This window comes from Pangasianodon hypophthalmus, chromosome 8 (genome assembly GCF_027358585.1).
Source record: "Pangasianodon hypophthalmus isolate fPanHyp1 chromosome 8, fPanHyp1.pri, whole genome shotgun sequence".
NCBI classification, from domain to species: Eukaryota; Metazoa; Chordata; class Actinopteri; order Siluriformes; family Pangasiidae; genus Pangasianodon; species Pangasianodon hypophthalmus.
The window spans coordinates 21,715,299-21,738,099 of record NC_069717.1 but is presented as its reverse complement, the minus strand read 5'-3'; the positions used below and the strand labels follow the sequence as shown (position 1 = coordinate 21,738,099).

At 37.2% G+C, this 22,801-nt stretch overlaps 1 protein-coding gene across 5 annotated transcripts; it reads right to left on the bottom strand.

Annotated features, from left to right (window-relative positions):
- Positions 1-4: 4 nt before the first annotated feature.
- On the bottom strand, positions 5-17,318 carry wu:fl23c11 (interleukin-17 receptor C). Of its 5 annotated transcripts, none has more exons than XM_026925798.3 (17): positions 17,068-17,318; positions 16,856-16,949; positions 15,942-16,198; positions 9,832-9,859; positions 8,112-8,237; positions 7,770-7,972; positions 6,532-6,655; positions 6,310-6,345; positions 6,077-6,216; positions 5,907-5,963; positions 4,795-4,849; positions 4,417-4,667; positions 4,023-4,076; positions 3,882-3,933; positions 2,510-2,605; positions 2,382-2,423; positions 5-2,295 (listed from the first exon to the last, which is right to left on the bottom strand). In XM_026925798.3, the coding sequence occupies exons 3-17, from the start codon at positions 16,047-16,049 to the stop codon at positions 1,532-1,534; spliced, it is 2,136 nt and encodes a 711-aa protein (XP_026781599.3). In that variant the 5' UTR covers positions 16,050-16,198; positions 16,856-16,949; positions 17,068-17,318; the 3' UTR covers positions 5-1,531. The 5 variants fall into 5 exon arrangements, with proteins under 5 accessions (XP_026781599.3, XP_026781601.3, XP_034162885.2 ...); XM_026925800.3 differs by having other exon boundaries at positions 2,382-2,420; XM_034306994.2 differs by having other exon boundaries at positions 5,907-5,960.
- Between the last annotated feature and the right edge of the window lie 5,483 nt (positions 17,319-22,801).

The window sequence follows — 22,801 nt, the reverse complement described above, 5'->3', positions numbered from 1 at the left end:
CTTCTCTGTCGTACCTAGATGTTAATGAGACATTTGAGTATCACAGCTGGCTGTTGTATTTTAGCGTAAATTAAAGATTCCAGATTATATTCTGGTAGTGTTTTATCTAAGGTTTATAGTACAAATGAACAATTCACCATCAGCTTCAAAACAGTGTGAACATTTAACCCTCATGCTCTGTTCACTGCTTAGCAACTGATGTCCCGCTGACCCAGAATACCTGTTTGATTTTATAGTAATATTAACTGCAATTTTATTTTATTTAAAGTAGTTATTGTTAAATCTATTTTATGAATACTTTACATACAGTATACACGGTGTCCCAAAAGTCTCCATACGTAGGAGAAAATAACACTTTTTCATACTAAAATTTTTCATACTTGGTTTATATTATATATATATATATATATATATATATATATATGTATATATATATATATATATACATATATATTCAGATAGTCTTTAAGAATGCCTTTGACAAAAGAAGAACGTATTGAAATCGTTCTCATGGCTGAATCGGGAAGCTGTCGCAAGGTTGCGATGGACTTTACCAGGAAACATGGCAAACGCATCACGCATGACACTGCTGCCAAACTTATTAACGAATTCAAAAAGACTGAAAGTGTTACGGACCAACCGAGAAGTGGACGTCCACGAACATCCACTGACGAAGACACAACTGATGTGGTGCTGGCGTACGTAGTCCCCTATGTATGGAGACTTTTGGGACACCTTGTATATCATCACGGGTATAAGCCATATAACCATGTTCTGTGGAAATTTTGAGTAAAACATGTCAGTTTGGATCTTTTACAAAATAAAAAAAAAGAAAGAAAACTGGCCATTTCATGTCTAGTGTCAGTTTGGTTAGATTTAAAACAAAACACTCCTTATGCATGTAGCGACATTCAACCTGTAAAATCTGGCAAAGGTAGATGGTGAACACATTGCTGAGGAACTCTTCTTAGTGCCACCCAGGAGCTCCAGTGTGCCTCAGATGGCAATTACATTTTTAATTTCACCTTTTAACGGAATTGAATATAAGAAATATTATATCTTTTCAGTCATTCAGTCATTCATTCATTCATTCTTCACTAATCAGCGTTGCGATGGATCCGGAGCCTGTTCCAGCAACACTAGACACAGGATAGAAGAATTCAGCTTGGATGGGGTGAACTCCATCCACCAAAAGGCACACTCATTCACGCACTCTTTCACACCTAGGGGCATTCTAGGGTAACTAAGACAGTAGGAGGAAACTGATGAACCCAGAGGAAAGCCACACAAACACAGGGAGAAGCTGCAAAACTCAGCACAGATAGTAACTCAGGATCGAACCCAGGACCTGTGACCCTGGAGCTGTGAGACAGCAATGCCATCCAATATCGTACATTTAAAAAAAACGATTTTACGATTATGATGATAGTGAGTCAAAACATGGCCTGGCTCAGTGGGACATTTATTTGACAAAACTATGCCACCCGTTCTCTGATGCACTTCAGTGAAATTCTAAGTCTTTTACAGGAATTCAATTGACAGTGCTGCTCTCACTGTGTAACTCAGGACTAGCAGGTGGAGTCAAGTGCTCTAGCGTCAGAGGTATAGTGACCCATGGATCGTCCATCTCCAACCCCATGCAATCCTGAGAAACCCCCGCTAACCTGTATCCTGCTCCCCCTGTTAGCTCTCGCAGTGTTCCTGCTAAAATTCGTGCTCCTGCTCTCAAAACACCGGCCCTTGTTCTTCTGCTCTCAGCTCTCTCATGTTCTTTTTGTCCTCTGTAAGCTCCATGAGTGATCTCAGTCAGAAATCCCAAACTCTGAGAGGGCAGGCTGAAAAGAGGAAGCCCACGAAAAAGCTCAGGCATGGATCCCCTTTCATTCGGGGGTTCGGCCGGCTGTGTTTCAAACTGCACCAGGGCAAAGCGTTCGCCGGCGCGGCCCTGCAGGTAATCAGCAAGAATGCAGCTGAGTGAGGCACTGAAAACATCTGAGTAGTTCTCTCGCTGCTCAGTCTTCTCTCCTCTGCTTCGACACCACTCCTCTGCTCGTGCCCAAGCGGCAGGGGTGAGCACGAGCACCACTTTGCCACCGTGGCACTGCATACGATGAAGACGTGAGTGCAACCAGGGTACGGGGCCGAGTGCGTTCAGCTCCTCGCGGCTCCACAACTCCAAAGAGACGCCGAATCCCAGCGAGGAGAGAACCGAGCCTAAGTGACACACCAGCACTGCAACAGCACTGTCTGCATCCGGAGGGTACAGCAGGACCACCTGACCATCTCCTACTCTACCTGGAGAGAGAGAGGAAAAAAGGAGGAATGAGATATTTCCCAATACAAGGGAAGAGGTGATGTGCTAATATGGACAGAGTACTCACTGCTGATGCTATCCATTTTCAGCCATTTGAATATCCAACCTGCTGATGATACACATTTTAATGCTTCCTTAATACAGACAAATACTGTGTGTGAATTTGCATTTACACATGTGTATCTATGTGCTCACCTTTGAGTAATCCCTGGAGAACATAGGCTCCCAAAACTGCCAGACACATGACAAGCACAGATACCAACAGAAACAAACTCCAATGAGTTCTGGTAACTGGAGAGAGAGAGAGAGAGAGAGAGAGAGAGAGAATATAAGACACCTTTAGTTGATTCTCTCTTTGTGCATCCAGTAGGCCTAGACCTCATACCACAGCCACATTCGCACAAAGTTATACTCTGTCCATTTTATAGTACTTCCAATTTATTTGCATTTTATAAGCACTCCTGGCAGGAATACACCAACAGCATCCCCGCTTGCTATCTGATCACAACGTACATCTTTTTAAACCACTGCATGATAAGAGCATACGTAATGCAGTAATCTGTTCTGTCTTTCTGTGTACTCCTGGTGCCAGATGTGATTCCAGCACCAGAATATGATACAATCTGTTTCTGCTTTGAGCTTTCTGCACTTGTGATTCACCTTCTGCTGCTGTAGATGGTCCCACCTTAAAGATGTGCACTTCCCAAAATTCACTGCCCAAAACACACTCTTGCTTCAGTGAATAATCTCACTTGCATACTACAGACTTATATCTAAGAACTGCTGCTGTAGTCATAAAGACTTTCCTGTGTCCGTATCAGCACTTTTATTCACAATATGCTCATACCAAATCTTTCAACACACTTAGTAAAGTTTGCTTTTACTCTTCTATAACCCTATACTATAATGATTTATACACTGTCAGGTGTCATCCAAAAATAGATGGGCTCCTGTTTGTCTTGTCCTGGTTCCTCTCAAGATTTCTACATACAGATTTCTGTAAAGCTTCTTTGTGGCAATTCAATTCAATTCAGTTTTGGCAAGCTGTAATGACAACGCAGCTCACTTATGTGACAGGAGTCACTACGGCTGTGAATAAAAAGCTGTTTGTGTTTTTTTCTGGTTAACCTTTCAGGGTGGAATGGCTAGTAGCTGGGCTCGAGTGAGTATCATTATGGGCTGCACACTTGACACTGTAAATCAGGAATTCAAATCGAGTTCACTCATGGAAAGTGCAATAGAAAGTGCAAATTGAATGCATCTTTGTCAAAGAGTCTACAGTGTTGTCTGAAATCAGTCCAGTGTCTCCTATACTGCCATACAAAAAGTTTATATAATAAATATTGAACGAGTAGTAAGCAGTTGATTTCAGACACCTCAGATGATGTATGCTTTACTTGCAGAAGTGAAAAACAGATAAGCTATCAGGATAGATGGGGTCTCATTTTGATGGATGTGAGGTACTCCTTTACAGAACTGATGTGGTTAGAAATATTGATTAACATGGAACTGAATCTGTAATAGTTACACAATGTTCAACATGAAAGAAAAACAGGGGGGTCCTTACCTTCAAAAGGGCAGACAAGGTCAAAATGGCCTTCAATTCCCTTAACCTTTATCTAGACAAAGAAAAGAAATGCTTTTGTAACAGTATGAAAACATGATAGACACTTTACATCCCATATATGCAAACATAAACATTATGTACCTGCACACAGAGTGAAGGGTGACGTTCCACTTGAGCAAACTCGCCTTGTGATTGCTTTAGACATAAATAAAGAGTGATCATGAGTTAGATCAATAAATTGCTACAAATTTTGCTAAAAATAAGCCTTTAATTTTTTTTTTTACTATGGATGTTATTAGGTCAAGCATCAAATCAGGGTCTCTGCACAATACTGTGCAAAAGTCACATTACTGTGCCAAACAGGTACATGGAAAAATATGTAGCGCAATGATGAATTTGTAAGTGAATTTTTTTAAAATATGAAACATACATTTATCATAGTCCTGCACACAGCTTTTCTTTTATATAATATTGAAATCAGTGAAAATTTTAAGATTTATATATATATATATATATATATATATATATATCCTACCCAGTGCTGCTTGTTAACCAAGATCCATTTTGAATGCTGACGGCCGTGTGTATAGTGCCTGCTGTTCCTTAAGTCATCTGTTACATGGCAGTCTTTGCTGGAGCTTGACGTTTTCTTGCAGAGATGAATTTCAGCCTCCAGTCTGCAGGGGGCAGTGATGTTCCAAACAAGAGCAGTGCTGTTTATAGCCATTGCTCCATCGTGAGTCGAAGACTCCACCACAGACACAGATACATTAGAGACAGAGAGAGCTGAGAGAAGGAAAGCAAGAGAGGGAAATATGTTTTCTCTTCAATCGGACAAGGTCAGACTTTTAATTTTTTTTATGCAGCCACAATTACTAAATAGTCTCACAGGCATTGGAACTGTATAACATACCTGTTTTATTAATAAATGGGCAAAACATCTTTCGAGGTCCATCCACCCGCCAAATCTGACCAAAAATACAAGGTAAAATACTACATTAAATTTATTTTCAACAACTGAATCAGCAATCCCCTATTCTTATTCTCTAGTTCAGATTCTGTGCCAGCCACTGAGTATAGAGTTAAAGATTTACCAGGAATTTAAATGGCATTCACTTATTGACCCTAAAGTGCAAATCAGAGTCTACTGTCAGTGATACACAGTACTGTACAAGAGATTTGAGCACCATAAATGTTTAGATAAATGTGGTCTGACATTTTCATTCTACATCATTTGCAATGTTTATATGTCATTAAAAAGTAACACATTAAGTAATAGGCCACTTTTATGTAAAACATAATTGAGGCTGGTTCATCAGAAGCAAGCAAGACAGGCAAAACCTTCCAATATACACATGTGCAGAATTTCTTTACAAGACTTTTGCACAGTACTCTACAATAGGGGCTAATGTCTGGCCCACCACCTGCCGGTTGCAAGGAAAATCTTGGCAAAGGTAAGCGCATGAAATGTTTTGCATACCATATCACGCAAATTTTATTACAGAATCTTTACTCATTTAAAATCTTTGACAATGTGCAACCTAAGGTCTATGTCACTGGTGGCAAATATACCATTTTGGCTGAAAATACTTCAGTCGCTACACCATTTAGGTTTAGTATCAACCAGTTAGCATTAAATAACAATAAGCATTCAAGGGAAAAGGGAAAACATTACAGAAGAATACATATGTTACTGAAATAACATTACATATTTCAATGAAAACAGACAGTACTATTAAAATACCTGAATATTGCTTAAATCTTATCTAAAATGATTTAATAAGTTCTTTATTTATTGTGACACATTCCATATGGGTTTCAAAAGTTAATTTCACAGGTAAAATTTCAAACTGCCACTGTGCCAGATGGAGGAAATAGTTCATTTCAGACCCTATGAACAGACCTCACAGAGCAGTATATGAATAAACACTTGTGTGAGTGTTCCCAAATTGTGTCCCATTTTGTAGGGATTTAAAGGAATATTTATAAGAATAACAGGTAAAATAAATAAATAAAATAAAATACCTGAAAGCAGAGACAGGGGGCGACAGAGCTCATTGGAATCATCAGTGGATTCTCCTTCTTGTATACAAAGAAACAAGTAAAGATAGTATGAGAACAATGATGATATGTCAGTGAAAATGTAAGATATATATATATATATATATATGGTAGTAGAGTTTTTTGATACACACCCATTCTAGTCGTAAACATGGCCCATCTTTCTCCATCCTCTGGCAGGCCTGCAGGTTATGAACTTCATCCTTGGCCAGATCACCCACAAGTAGTTCTGCCATTCCTGTTTTTGGGTTGATTTCTGGATACAAAATGGGTACTGGAAAATAAAACAGATTATTAGTTATAGAAATACATAAAAATACATTAAAACCAAAAAAAACTGAAAGCTGAAGTTTTGACATTAACTCACCTTTACACTGTGCAATGGCCAGACCTTGGGAACAAACTGAAAAAGAAAAATACATTCTGCATGTCCATAATGCCTAGTCAATTGGTGATGACGATACCAATTTGTCATTTTGATGACAACAATTGATAACGATATATGTGTGTGTGTCTGTGTGTGTGAGAAAGAGACAGAGAGATAGCGCAAGGTATCCTTTAGAGCAGAGGTAAATAAAAAAGAAATTACCTTTGTCTATTGAAGCCATCTGGATCTCTTTCGTGAAGGTGGGTTTATGAGGGTTTGAAGAGAAGACAGTGACTGTACTGCCAAAATCATCTTCCCTCAGCTCTACTATCAATGACATCCACATCTGCAGTGCAGTTATATACACAGACACACTTACTTGAGTCACTTAATTGAAGGTTGCCCCTTTTCTTCCTAATTATTCCATATTCCACCATATATATATCAGCTATTCAACAAATGTTAATCTTCATAAAGTCCTCATTCACAACTTCACAGATTTTAAATTCTGTTGAAATACTAATTACCTTAAAAAAATGTTGCTAATTGACAGATATAAGCTGACGTTCTATTGATTTGCTCACCTTTCTAAATGATGAACTGCCCCATTTAGCTCAAGTTATTATTGCATCAAGTGGTCAAAAATGGGAACTGTAGCAAGTGTTAATAGAAGCCCATTAAGCCAGGACTCACACTGCCCCATTCTCAATCTATGATCATTTTCAGTGGAGTAGGAGCAGCACACAGGACAGTTGATGACAGGGATACCACGGTCATGTTTTTTATTCCAAACTGGGATAATTTTAGAATATCCCAAGCTGCCAAGATCTTGTTTTATAGCAAATAATCAGAATTAAATATAATAAATTTGTGCAGTGCAGACAGTGTGTCTGTGATGCACCTAACCATTTCTAGATATATTGCAAAGATTGGCAGAGGGAAAGGGGGTTTATGGCATGGATAATGTCCATACAGCAGAAATGCGTGTGCACCTCAGTGATCTTGTTTCTCATGCAAAGGCTGAAAAAAAGAAGAAAAATATGTCTCCCATTTCCAGTGACTTTTGCTGAAAGCTGTGTGTAACAGTGGCGATGGGAACACATTTGTTCTATCGAACACAATTGAAAAGCATCAAAAACTGCTCGAAATCTGCTCAAAATGAGCTGCTAGACTGGATGTTGTTGACTGTCAAATGCCTATTACAGGGTTACTTTAAAATCCACTAGATAATAGCCTATAGCATAAGTCAAGTTTTATTACCTTTTGACTTAATTTAGTTTGAGGCTCCATCCTTATTAAAGTCGTCCTGCCCCACCAAAATCTATGGTCATGAGCCAGTGCTGATTAATAGTATTAATTCATTTAACTGGCATTACACAATAAAGGACATGTATTATAACACTGGAATTTTACTTTACAATTTTAAAAATGTTTCTTGTGCAGCTGTAACACTAAGTTACCTGTGTTGTGTGGTCATCTGAGAAGGGCAGTGTGAAAGTGAGCTCTTTTGAACCTGAGAAGTCTGGGCCCTGGTAACACACTTGGATAGACTTTGATGTGGAAACGGACGGTTCCAGGCCACTTCCATGCTCATGTAACCTGTTCTCACTTCTTTTGTCTTTATAGCTATCTTCTCCAGACAGAGCTGCTTCCTCATGGACTCCTGAAGAAAAAGCAGGGCAAAACCTATAAACTTAAAAATATCATTTTTGTACACACAAATCGACAAATAGCTCTGTTTGAGCTCTTGAGTACATGGAAATGCAAAAACTGTATTTTTTCATATTTCACTGTCAAGATACCTGCAGCTGTAATGTTAATCCAGATTCTTAAGCATGGACGCAAGCCTTGTTGACTTTTACACAACAGCGCATGAGCAGCAAGACCACTCACATAAACACTGTCATCTTGATAAAGACATAGATCACCTAGTAAAAAAAACAGAAGAGGACACAGCAAAAATAACAGAGCATTAATTTTAGCTTTGCCTTGGACGTCATTTCTGATCTTTATATAAATCTTTTATGTATGAATGTTTGAAATGGGTTGATCCTTTCATACAACGTTGTTGATAATATATACGTATCTACAGTACATAACCACGTCTGTGTTTAGTTTTACAAAAAAGTTGTCCAAATCTGATAAAAGCATTAGACCAGGTCAGTCAAAGATGCTTTAAAACAGCACCAGTAACTATTGTTTGCTGTAAGTATTTATGTTCACATAGTTGATTTATATTTATCAGTAAAGTTCCTGTGCAGTAAAGCCAATATCAAAGTTAGTGCTAAGTAACTGCTAAAGCAGAATCACAATGCTGAAGCCCTACACTGTGACATATTTACAGCTTCGCTGTTATTCATCAAAGTTTATATGGACAAATCTGACCATAAAATGAGCATACACTTTATCTGTACAATCAAACCCACGTCTGATCAGAGTGTGTGTAAATTTAAGATTCAGATTTTAACAACTTGAAAAATACTTCATTTACAGTTAAATAATGATAACCAATAAAAATATCAGCCGAGCTGTTGAGTAGTGTAAGTAATAACAAGAAAAATAGTTTATCAGTTAATACTGAAAATCATGGGAACCTCACAGTAAAATATAGGTAATGTGTTTCAGTGTCAACATGTACTTCGTAAATGTAAATAGCAATGTGCAGATGTGATTCTTTATCAGCGCATTAGTCGTGCAAATAAAGCAATAGTTGAAACTACACAAAAGGAACAATGGAGCTCTTCACTGAGCTGAAAACCTGAACGTCGAGCCTTCGCCTTACAACCCACATGAATATGCGATTTCCATCATTATTATTATTTAAACATGCCAGGGGTGATTTTATTCATTTTGGCAGCCTGTCTAATAGTGTTTAATGTCTTTTAACAGTTGGTTTATTTCAGTTATTGTATGTCATTTTAACATATTCCTTCCAGCACCTTCTCATTAAGAATCATGAAAGACCTTTTGCAAAGCTCACCACGGCATGGCATCTCTCCAGCACCTGGGAGCTGCAGCAGGAGGTTGGTTCATGATGGAAACTTGGCTCACCTATATTTATTATTAATGTCTTAATTACATCTGACTTCATTTAAATCTGTCCTAATCAAATTTTAAAAATAAGTACAAAAAAACTATCAATTCACATAATTACTTGCAAGTGAAGTTGCAAAATTTAGTTAAAAACAAAGGACTGCAAAAGACAAGCTTGAAACTGTTCACTGTGTGTTAATGCTACAATTATTTTGTAACTTTTGCAGTTTTTAAACATCTTTATTTGCAACAACCTTGGGCACAAGCACCTCGAGCTCATGAAAATAACAGATTAGTCAGATAAGTCAAGTGTCCACTTGAAGCTAACTCATCATTTGTACTCAAATTACCACTTAGTTTAGGTCATACTGCAGTTTCATCAGTCAGACACAGATTCATTTGCAGATCTTTCTGTGTGTTACAGTCTGCGCTAGATTCTACTCAACTATGATGAATAAGGGCTGCTATGATTATAAATATATGTCTTACCTGGCTTTACATTACAATCAGTAAGGACCTGCCAAGAAACACAAGAGATGAGAATTACAGATCAGTAAGTCACAAACACATTTATCAATTTCTACATTTAACATAGAATTGAAAGTTTTTAAATGTGCACACAGACTTTTCAAACCATCATGTTTAACAAAATAACATCAAAACCACAGGCATACAGGAATGTCTTATTAGAGGTGGATTGGCATTATCTGGGAAACGCAACTCAAGCTAGGTAATATTCAAAATAACAAATTCAGAAAAGAAAAACAAAGTAACAGGAATTTTTTTGGCAATTTTTAAGTGCCAAAACCAGATATCAAAATTACCAGGAAAAAATACCCAGAACCAGATAGGCTTAGCTTGAAGCCTGAAGTAGGAAATGAGAAACAGGTGTGGAAGTACCCTAGCGAGCAGGAACACTGAGATTGTTGTACATATAATAGATACAGTAAATAAAATATGATGATTTGTTCATATATTTATTCATTTATTTCCCTGTGTGTCCAATCGGTTGTGTCCAGAACACCCATGCAGACCGTACACACACACACACACACACACACACACACACACACACACTGAGGGCCCTACATGAAAGCTGATCTAATAAAGTTTGTGCCGTTTTGGTGTTCGCCCAACTGTCACGTTCGAATCCCGACAATTCCACAGTCATGAGCCAAGGAATCAAAACTAGCCATGCTCTTTCCCCTGTCAGTCACAGCAACACTAGCCAATCGTGGGCATCTGTGAGCTCGTGTATGCAGAAGAAGGCAGACAGTACTTTCTTCCGAGCGTTTTACAATGCCCTGTGATGCAGTATCAAATGATGCATTTGGCTGGCTTTACGTGTCTCAGAGGAAGCACGTGTTTGCAGTTGTCATATGAGAGAAGAGAGCTGGTCCTAACAGTCTCCCTTAGAGGTGACCAAATAAAGAAAATATTTTGTAAGAATTACACAGCATCCGAAGATACTAATACCTGAACTGTCAACGTTATAGAGGCCTCTTGGCATTACGGAAAGATGCTTACCAGACTTACTGAAAAATGACAGTGATAAATAAATAAATAAAAATAAGTGGAACCTGTCTGATGGCTTAAAGGTGTGGCCCCAAATATTTGTTTTACATTGATGTATCCAACAACATATCACATATCTTGCCCACATTTGCTAGATGAACAGGATTCAGTAGGTGCTATACCACTAAACCCTTATGTATCAGTAGGGGAGTAAACATTTAACATGTCTTTACATATGATGAACTCAGATCCTGACTATAAAATGCTTGGGCCTAATAAGGAGCAGCTGACAGCTGAGAGAAAGTCCATGCTTAAACTCCATGCTGTCTAGCTAATTTCCAACTGTATAGACTCCAAGCTCCTTTCCCACTGGCCTCTCTGCTACATTTTTAATTGACAGCTACATTCTCAGATGTACAACAAGCAGCATCCAGCCTTATAATGCAACACGCTAGCTAAAGATTCACTGGCACTTACAATTTAGTTCAGTGAAGGCTTAATTAGTTGGAGCATCAATTTACGTTTGCTGGAGCAGGTGGAGCACAAAATTCTGCAGATTGTTTGGGAGGCATGAATGCATTTGCGAACCACCCACCAATACGATACCACCCACCAATATTTGCCATTAACATCTGCTACACATCTGTAGTTTAACAGGTAGCATAAACCTACATAAAAACATCCAATTACAGATGCCCAGTTACGCTCAGTAACAATGAATACTCGCTAGACAAAATTATACTACACGTTTCATTACAGTATTAGAGATTTTTCTACTAATATGTACACAACACTAAGTAAGCATGACGCATTGACAGCACACCCAACAGGAACTACTATTCTAGCATGTTAGGGAACACATCAGCTTACTCTGTGCATCACCACCTGGTTCTCTTTAATGAACGTTCCTTAGCAACAGGCTATATCGTTTTATATAACTGCAATACAAGTGTCTAATTTTAAAAAACAAATATACCTTATCTCAGGCTCAACTGTTAGCAATAAAACCACTGCATATGTGAATAGACATACAACCTATTTCACAAGGTTGGATCCTCCTGACAAAGGTGTGTGCGCACAGGTACAAGTGTAAATAAGTGATCATGTGACAGAGATTAGAATCACCATTATTTTTTCATATGTACTAGATCCATATATTTTTAAAATATTTGGTTTACTTTATTTTTATCTCAGGCCAAAATGACCTGAACATCATTTATGTAACATAAATATAATTTTAAAAACTGTAAAAACTAGTCATATGCAGTTAAGGGGGAAAAAAAAATGAGAATTTGATTGCTCCATGTCCAACAAAAAAATAAGGGAGGAATGCTATAAGATAGTAGATGTCATTCCAACCTGGCATACAACTGATATAAAAGTTTACACAGCCCTGTTAAAATGTCAGGTTTTTGTGACATAAAAAAATTAAACCAAGATAAATCATGTCAGAACTTTTTCCATCCTCAATGTGAAATTACAGCGTATAAAAATTAAGTGAAATACACTCAGACACATTTTAGGGAAAAATAAAAAACTTACAATAACCTGGTTGCATAAGTGTGCACACCCCTAAACTAATACATTGTTGAAGCACCTTTTGATTATATTACACCACACAGTCTTTTTGGGTAAGAGTCTATCAGTGTGGCACATTTTGACTTGGCAATATTTTCTTACTCTTTCTTGCAAAAACATTCTAGATCCATCAAATTGTGAGGGCATCTCCTGTGCACAGAGTAATCAGTAATTGTCAGATATTCCTGCAGCTCTTTTAATGTTGCTGTAGGTCTCTTGGCAGCCTCCCTGGTAAGTTTTTGTCTTGTCTTTTTATATATTTTGGAGGGATGTCCTGTTTTTGGTGTTGTCACTGTGGTGTCCCATTTTCTCTATTTGTTTATGGTGGCCTTTAAGGTGCTCCATGGTACATCTAATGCTTTGGAAATTCTTTTATGCCCCTCTCCTGATTGATACCTTTCAACAAGTGAGATACCATGCATGCTTTGTGAGCTCTTCAGCAGTCGGATGAAACCAAGAAGACATCATACAGAAACAGCTGATCTTTGTTTGGGGTTAATCAGAATAATTTCATTGATGACAGCTACATGATAATTACTTTTGAAGATGAGATTGATGTTATTGGTTCATTTGGAACACAGCCACATCCCCAATTATAAAAACGCATGCACACTTATGCAACCAGGTTACTGTAATGTTTTTATTTTTCCTATTTTTCCCTAAAATGTGTCTGATTGTTTTTCACTTACTTTTTATATATTGTAAGTTCACACTGAGGGTCGAAAGCGTTCTGACATGATTTATATTGGTTTCATTGTTTTACTTCACATAAACCTGCCATTTTAAAAGGGGCGTATAGACTTTTTATATCTATTGTACACAAGGATGTGGATTCATCACGTAGACCACAGTACAGGTAGAGCTTTATAACAAACTGTGCCATCTTGAAATCATGTGCTTTTTCTTACACAAGTCACTAGAGAGACTCACAAACTGAACTGCCACTTAATTCTGCCTACACCTCGTCTTCCAGACGGTGATCCATCACCGTCACCATAGCTACGACACACAGGAGCCTTAGCATTGGGTGTCGTGGCTGGCTGGGCTCATGAATAAGTAAAAGGCATTACTTCATCTTGTGTATCCGTGTTCAAAAGCGCATAATTGTGTACCTGTCTGCTATAAGATTCCACCTAATGAGAAATTTCTCCAGACAATTATTATTATACAAGAATACATTATTATTAATATTCATTGCCATGTAAACTATGCATGAATGTCCTTTCTAAAGTACACCCTTTTTTGTAATTGTTGGGACACCATATATTTTACCCAAGCAGTAAGTTAGGCTTCTAACATTCATTCCTTTCAGAATAAGCAAAAGTTGATATTATAGTCTTCGCTTTATTATTGTTATCTGAACTATTTCGTAAAAGAATGTGGTGGTGCAGGATCAAATATGACACCTGGGCACCTATTTAGTGGGATTTAAAAATATTTGACAACCAATCAAGCAGTTTAGATATAATGATATCTGGTGGTAGAAAGTAAAGACATTGCTGTGATTCATATTATTAAAAGAAAGGAAGAAATAGGTACAATTGAAATCTCTAGCAGATCTCTATCATGCCTAGATCAGGATCTATCACCTCCAAAATCACTATGATAATATAGTTTTACACATTGTCCTTATCGAGAGTTACAACAGGAATTCGCTAAGCAGTAGACTACGATGCTGTATTACAGTGGTGGTGGAAGGACAGGCACAAAGAAATGTCCTGATGTCAGCTATTATCATTACCACTCATATAAACTCAACACTGCTACCTGTATTTGTTTGAAACAGCTACCTGTATTATATGTAAGAATCAGTCTCAGATTTCACTTATGCTGTTAATGACAGATGTCAGGTTCAGAAAATGAAGCATAACAAGATGTTTACATTCTCTCAGTACTAAATAAAACTCTCAAATCTTTTTTTTTCCCACAGGAAGCTGAAGTTAAAAAAAAAACAACAGATTCATATGCACTGTCAAATCTCAAGAAAGGGGCTCTTCAAGCAGCCACGTGTTTTTTTTTTGTTTTTTTTTTTTGCGTGTGTAAATAGGTTATACATGTTACAAAGATGTGAGGTCATACTTACTGTACTGTTTTAATGGAGTACAAATACTCCTTTTATACACAGCATGATCAACTCAGTATGCATGTTTTGGTTGGCTTATGTAAAGTGGGAAAAACACTACTTTCTGTCATGTACATGAAAATGTTTTGCTATTATTTCCTAGATGCTTTGCATGTGATTATATTTGCACACGTACATGCACAAGCACAAACACAAACATGGCTTAACAACAAGGTGTGGATGTTTGGGTTTAAAAGTATGCACTTCTCTAACATGTGCCATTTTTTTATCATCTGAAAAGATCTGCATACCTTGGCTTTACTCCAAACAAACATGGCATGGCGGCTAAATCTAAAACTAAATCTAGAATCAAACCTAGAACTAAATCTAAAATGTTAAATGTTAAATGTAAATTCCAACACAATACAGGATGATAGACATCTAAAAACAGGCACAAACTATAGAATAGAACTGAACAGTTTTGCTGCTGAGTGGAACCTGTTTGATTGGATTAAAGTACAGATCACTAAAATCTAAAATCTCACTGTGCTTTACATACCATTAATTTACAGTACTATGTCAAATTTCATTATAGAAAAACGCAGAAGCTCAAACGGGATTACATTTAATTCCACTATCATCTGATTTTTATTTTAAAATCAACATATGGATGCAAGTACGGCTTGTCTTTGTGTTGTCATAGCATGCTGGAAATGTACATCATTTTGGTTCTGTATCCACATATCAGGGCAGTCATTACATTACGTGACTGCAAGGCTACGCTCTAAATGGATTAACCTAATAATTTATCAGGTAAATGATTGAAAAATCAAACATATTTAGGTGATCTAACCCGCCTTAAGCACTGAGTCTATGGGAAAGTTGCTGGAACATTGTAAAATTACGAAGACGAAAAATTCACCCTGATCAGCAGATGTTAACTTAATTAATTTATTTACATAAATTTGTGATAAAGAAGCGTTATCACAAATAAGTTATTAGTTATTTAATGTTTTAGTGCTTCTATTTTTATTGGTTATTATTATTATTAATATTATTATTGCTGTTGTTTTTGTTGTTGTGATGTAATAATAATTAGACTTAGTAGTTATTTATATAACGTACCTATTATATTTTATAAAAAGTCTTGACTAATTCAACTTAATAATAGTTCAAATTAATTAATAATAAATGTTAAGTAAATTTATAAACAGTCTTAAAGACTACTAAACATTTTTTTGCAAAATTAGATTAGACTCGATTAAATTAGACTACGAAATACTTTTAGATAATTTACATATTTACGTTTAGGAATGATTTACAATTCATTTGTTGATTTGGGTATGTACTGGAAATAACAGCTATTGTCAATTTCAATTTAATGTCTAGTTTCAAGAAAAGCTAATAAAACAATAAAAACAATTAAAGAAAACAAAGGCCATACCTGGCTGCAGGTGAGCGCATCTTCTTCGGTGAAGTTGAAGAGCTCCAGGCTTTGTGTGTGAAAGAGTGTGGTCCAGAAGACCAGCGTGTGACCGAGCGTGAGCATCATCGTGACAAGACGCCGATGATGACAGAACTGCAGTGGAGACAGCTACATGTCTACATGTACTCTCCTTCACGTCCCTGATGAGAGTGACGTCATGAAGAACACACGAGTGGACGGGACACGCCACATGACATTTCAGTTGATACCTGAGACTGACAGAGAGAGGGAGGGAGGGAGGGAGGGAGGGGTGGATGGAGAGAGAGAGAGACAGGCTATGAGAGGTGTATGCAGTGAGGAAGGTGGGAATGAGGAGATATGGTGTAATGCATGGAAAACTGTCCAGAAGAATGAAAACTGTCTAGGGTGGAATTCCTAAAGGTGTCCCTGGATGTAGCCTTAACAAAAATTTGATATATTAAGCTTTTATTTCAGGTTATTATTATTTCATTATTATTATTATTATTATGTTACAATGCTATAATGACTAAACCACTAATATATTCATTGCTTTAGCTTACACATTTGTTCCTTTGGAGTTATTCAGTAAATAACTCTCTCTCTCTCTCTCAGTAGATAACTCTCTCTCTCTCTCTCTCAGTAGATAACTCTCTCTCTCTCTCTCTCTCTCAGTAGATAACTCTCTCTCTCTCTCTCAGTAGATAACTCTCTCTCTCTCTCTCTCTCTCTCTCTCAGTAGATAACTCTCTCTCTCTCTCTCTCTCTCTTTCGCGTGGAACCTAGGAAGTCAGCTAGGAAAACAACAAGCGGCTTCGTCTCATAAAATAATTATGTTAATTTTAATTCACAGAGTTAGACACTAAACTGATATAACAGGCGGAACAGTAAACAGTAAACACAAAGACATTTACCGCTGGTGTAGGAGCTGTAGGTTATTTGCTTTAATGTTGTTAAATCCTTCAGGTTCTTCTAGTTCGTTATTTCCCAACACCCTTGTCACAAGTGCTGAAAGAGAAACGGAAAATTAGTCATTATGAATATGATAAACTACATTTACGTGTTTATATGTTGTCATAAAGGTATTAAATACAAAAATACAAGAAAGTAGATGAAGTTAGCTTACTGCGGTGTCGCTGGATTTTGTGACAGCTGCAGTGCTACAGGCACGAGCCCCTGAAATGTCAAAGAAAGGCTATAAAATATAAACAATATAGGTACATGTATAACAATTTTGGTTGAGAATTAGATATATGTCGCCTTCGAAAAAGAAAATGCTAGAGGTTTACAGAATAAAACATTCAAAACTATTAGCTATAGTTTTCAGAGCCCGGTGGACGCCGTTAGCCGGAATGGACTCTGACTCCCACAGCTCTCACAGGTGACGAGCACGAGCAGGGGGGCGGGGCCAAGGGCAGGTGCGCGTGCCAACGGTGTGTTAACTAACGGCGCCATCTTTCTATCCACAAAATTGTCGAAGCTGTGAGGCGACAGCACTGTTTGCATAAAATAAACAGTTTTTACACAAACTTTGACTTTGTTTTTCGCCTGACCGAAACCATGGTCATGAGGACTTACTGTTAAAATATTAGAGGAAGCTCCAATATTTATACCCAAAAGTCTTGAGGTAAAACAAATGCAAACAGAAACTTCACAGTGATATTATATTCATAGTATAACAAATATAATACAATTCAGGATTGTTGATGCTCTTCTTAACCACGAAGAGCGTTTTATATAAGACATATGAATGACCACATCAGAAATGGTAAAACAGGTGATTACAGAACAGCACCAATCCTGCACCAAACACAACCAGTATGCAAACAAAGTGATCAAGATGAAACTGACAGGTACTGACATTGTATGAGTCAGGTGTGGCTCAGTTGGAATGAAACCCCGCACCCACACCTGGCCATTGCGGGTAGGATTGCAATGAACTCACACACACACACACACACACACACACACACACGCATTAAGAGAGAGAAAGAGAGAGAGGCCTGATGAGCCCTTAGCACTAATAATGCAAATACATTATGAAAAAAAATATCTATTTTGCTGTTTGCATAGCAGTACATTTTAAGGTGGACTTCTACTGTAATACAGTATTATTTAACTAACAAGTCTCTCAATTTGGACAAATTGACACATTATATTATATTATACTATCTTCTTCTTCTTCTTCTTCTTCTTCTTTCGGCTTTTCCCTTCAGGGTCACCACAGCAAATCATCACTCTCCACCTATCCCTATCTTCTGCATCCTCAACACTTGCACCCGCTAGCTTCATATCCTCATTTATTACCTCCATATACCTCCTTTTATATTATATTATATTATATTATATTATATTATATTATATTATATTATATTATATTATATTATAGCTTTAAGAATATATAAATAGTAATTAAATAAATAAAGATTTTTTTTATTGTTGTATGTTATTTATTCATCACAAGTCCACTGATTTACAACTAAAGTCTTTATACATACAGACAGTCTGGACATGTAAAATTGAGGGTAAAGGTTTGTTTAACGCATTATGGTATTTCACCATTACCTTTGAAGGTAGACATTATTGTATACAGCAAATTTGGTTTGGTTTATAAATTGTTACAGTAAAAATAAAAGGATTGCTATTTATTACTATTAACGGTGTTTTGATGTTTTGGAAACTGTTTTTTTTTTCTGCATTTTTCCTTTTACAGTTTTTTACTGTTGCTATTTACCCTATTTACAGTATTTCACCATAAATTACCTATATTTTTTACAGTGTATATAGCCCCCTTTAATGTTTAAGCTGATCAGTGATTGTATGTGTTACGTTTATTATATATTCCGTATAATTCTGGAGTTGATCATAAATGTTGTTTAATGATGAACTTAAATGACCGCTCTCCTTCTGCCAACTTTCACTTTCTCCCAACAGAATACAAACAAGCATTATAAATAAATGTGCACATACCTGACACTCACCACATGCAAATGTGTACAGGGTATTAATTATAACTTTAAATCACATGACAGACTCATACAAGCTGACTATTTTATTGTTGAGCTTAGGCAAATACACACACACCTAGCTACAAAACCTTTATAACGTTTTCACCGCAGTCTAAGGAAAGATTTGCATAATTCTTTAGCCGTTGCTTAAAAATATGTCAGAGATTGTAATCCTATATGGAAAAGAACTAATGCCACTGTTGTTGTGAGTTGGGATGTGTGATGCTATTCAAATCAACCTGATGCTATTCAACATGTTGTAAAAATGGGTTTCAGTAAGTCTTGAAAATTATTAAATAAATGATGTTTGGGAAGAAGACCATGCATGAAAGTCCTTCTAGTTAAATTGTAAATTCCTGTCTTACCCTTTGATTCCTTGTGATGGAGCTTCCACACCCATAATCTCCCTGTCTACTTCCTACTATTCTATGACTCCTACCCAAGTCTGTTAAGAGACAGAAAATGCAATGGATATAAAAAGTCTATACATCCCTGTTAAAATGTAAAAAATGCATTGCAATGTAAAAAAATGAAACCTAGATAAATCATTTCAGAACTTTTTCCAGCCTCAATGTGAAATTACAATGTATAAGAATTAAGTGGAAAAACATTCAGAAACATTTTAGGGAAAAATAAAAAACTTACAATAACCTGGTTGCGTAAACGTGCACACCCCTAAACTAATACATTGTTGAAGCACCTTTTGATTTTATTACACCACACAGTATTTTTGGGTAAGAGTCTATCAGCTTAGCACATCTTGACTTGGAAAAATAAAAATGTTACAATGGTTGCATAAGTGTGCACACCCTTTTATAACTGGGGATGTGGCTGTGTTCAGAATGAAACTATCACATTCAATCTCATGTTCAAAAGTAATTATCATGCAGCTGTCATCAATGAAATTATTCTGATTATCCCCAAATAAAGATCAGCCGTTTCTGTAGGATTTTCTTTGCATCTTCTTTGTTTCATCCGACCGCTGAAGAGCTCACAAAGCATGCATGGTATCTCACTTGTTGAAAGGTATCAATCAGGAGGGGGATATAAAAGAATTTCCTAAGCATTAGATGTACCATGGAACACCTTAAAGGCCACCATAAACAAATAGAGAAAATGGGACACCACAGTGACAACACCAAAAACAGGACATCCCTCCAAAATGTATAAAAAGACAAGACAAAAACTTACCAGGGAGGCTGCCAAGAGACCTACAGCAACATTAAAAGAGCTGCAGGAATATCTGACAATTACTGATTACTCTCTCCATGTGACAACAATCTCTCATATTCTTCACGTTTATGGGCTATGGGGTAGGGAGGCTAGACGGAAGATCTTTCTCACAAAAAACATCCAAACATCCAACAATGGGGTGTGCACACTTATGCAACCAGGTTATTGTAAATTTTTTATTTTTCCTATTTTTTCCTAAAATGTTTCTGATTGTTTATCACTTAATTTTTATATGTTGTAATTTCACATTGACGGTGGAAAAAGTTCTGACATGGTAACTTGGTTTCATTTTTTACATCATAAAAACCTGTCATTTTAACAGGGGTGTATATCACTTGTAGTTGAATACTATTACATAAGATAAGGAAACCAGAAAAATATAGACAAACAACATACAGCTAGATGTATTATGAGGTCTACCTACCGTACAGGTGCAGTTTGTAGACATATAGTTACACTTACGATTGTATATCTACAAAGTGCACCTATATGATGTACATAATAAACTGGCGACTGAGTGTATATTAACAAATAGCATAACAGCTGAACAGAAATACAGGCAAGACTGATGTTCAAGGTTAGACCTGAAACAAAGCAAATCAGAAACACCTCAAATGCTATAATGCATAAAATCAGTTCTAACGAGATGTTTTGATAGTCATTATTTTCATATGGTATAGTATTAGGTGCTAAGAGTCGGTGAGAATTCCCATAATGCACTGTGGGATATGTTAGATTTAACACTGATAAATAGTTTTGAGCATTAAGCTGGCCTACAAACGTAAAATTAAAATGCATAATAAAAAGGAGGTAATTGTAGATATGGCTAGCATCCATTTAGAAATTGTTAAGTGTGCTGTGAGCAAAGGAGAGTCATGATTATCAAGCGGCTCTCTGGTTTATTGATAAATCAAAGAGTTGAATGTATATCAGTAAAAAAAAATCCAAAATGAAGAAGACTATAAGCATAGGGCTAGAGATAACAGCCAAGAGAGATCAAATTACTTACGATTTTTCTTTTGTACCTATTATATAGCTATTAAAAGAGTGGTGACAGCACAAAGAAAGCTATAATTTTGGACATTCCTTTTCCATGATCTAATGCATGCAGAATCTCGCAGTAGAAAGCACATAATAAACAAGTCTATGCTGAGAAATGCAACAATATTTAGACCAAATACAAACAGTAGGTGTGTACCTATGCTCTCAAATATTTAGCCAGGATTTTCTCACCAGTGTCGTCATTTAGACTCGTCATTTAGACTATTTTTTTTTTTTTTACCTTTTATCATCAATAATTTCTGCACTTTTGTTTCCTATTTTTATATTTTTCACTTTCCACATTACATTAAATTAGATTAGATTAGATTCAACTTTATTGTAATTGAGCAGATCAAATATTGTTAAGTGTGAAGTGCAAAAGGCAAAGAGGTAGGGTGGCAGTAGTGTCGTGCAAATGTCATGGTATCAGCAGTGCAAGTGGAATATAAGGCTTGGAAAAACAGTGCAAATGGCAAGATGTGTGTAAATGAACCCAGAGACATGTATTAAAGGAAATGAAGATGGTGCAAGTGCAGTGAACAAAGGTGAAAAAGCGGAATAGAGGTAGTAAATATGGATCCATTGAAATGAGTAGAATCCAAGACACAACAGTACAACTGAATATAAGGTGCAATTAGGAGTAGTGTAAGAGTGTGCAAACTGTTTAAGGTTAGCCCATGTGCAGACGTAGGGGTGTGGTGTGCAGTATGTGCAAACTGTGCAGTGGTGTAAGTTGATCCGAGTGCAAACGGCAGTGTGGGTTGGAGAATGGAGGATTAATGGCGTTGTGAGCAAGATGCAAGATGTTTATGCAGAGGGGAAGAAGCTGTTCCTTAGCCTGCTGGTACAGCAGCAGAGGCTTCTGTAGTGCTTCCCGGATGGGAGAAGAGTGATCAGTCTGTAGTTAGGGTTCGAGATGTCCTTGATGGTGCCTTTAACCCTCCATAAATAGGTTTGGCTGTTTTTCACCACCTGCTGGAGAGACTGAGCAGCTGCCATAACACCTGAGTTGCAGTTCATCGGTATACTCTTGATGGTACAGAAATAAAAGCTCACTAGTATCTGGATAGATTGGTGATCTTTCCTCAGTCTACTCAAGAAGTAAGGATGCCTTCTTGATCAGGGTGGAAGTGTTCATGGCCCAGGTGAGGTCATCAGAGATATGGACACCCAGGAACTTAAAGCTGGCACAATGCTCTTCCTCAGTTCCATTGATGTAGATATGGGTATGTGTGTGTGTGTGTGTGTGTGGCTTCTCTTGGTCTGCCAGCAGTCTACTTGGTCTTCTGGGTGTTGAAGGACAGGATGTTGTGTGCACACCACATAGCCAGGTGCTGGACCTCCAGGAGCACACATATAGACCAAGATGGTGGCATGTGCACAACGCAAGGGCAGTGTCTCAACAGGGTTTGTGAACTAGCGATTTTATGTCATGTTTTCCAGTTTATTTGTGTGTTTTACACTTTGCAAACAAGTCATACAGCCGCCAACTTCTCCTGGACATAAAAATTCACTGCAAAAACATTGCTCTGGACACCAGATTTGACTACCTTCAGCTGCCACCGGAGATAGACAGCA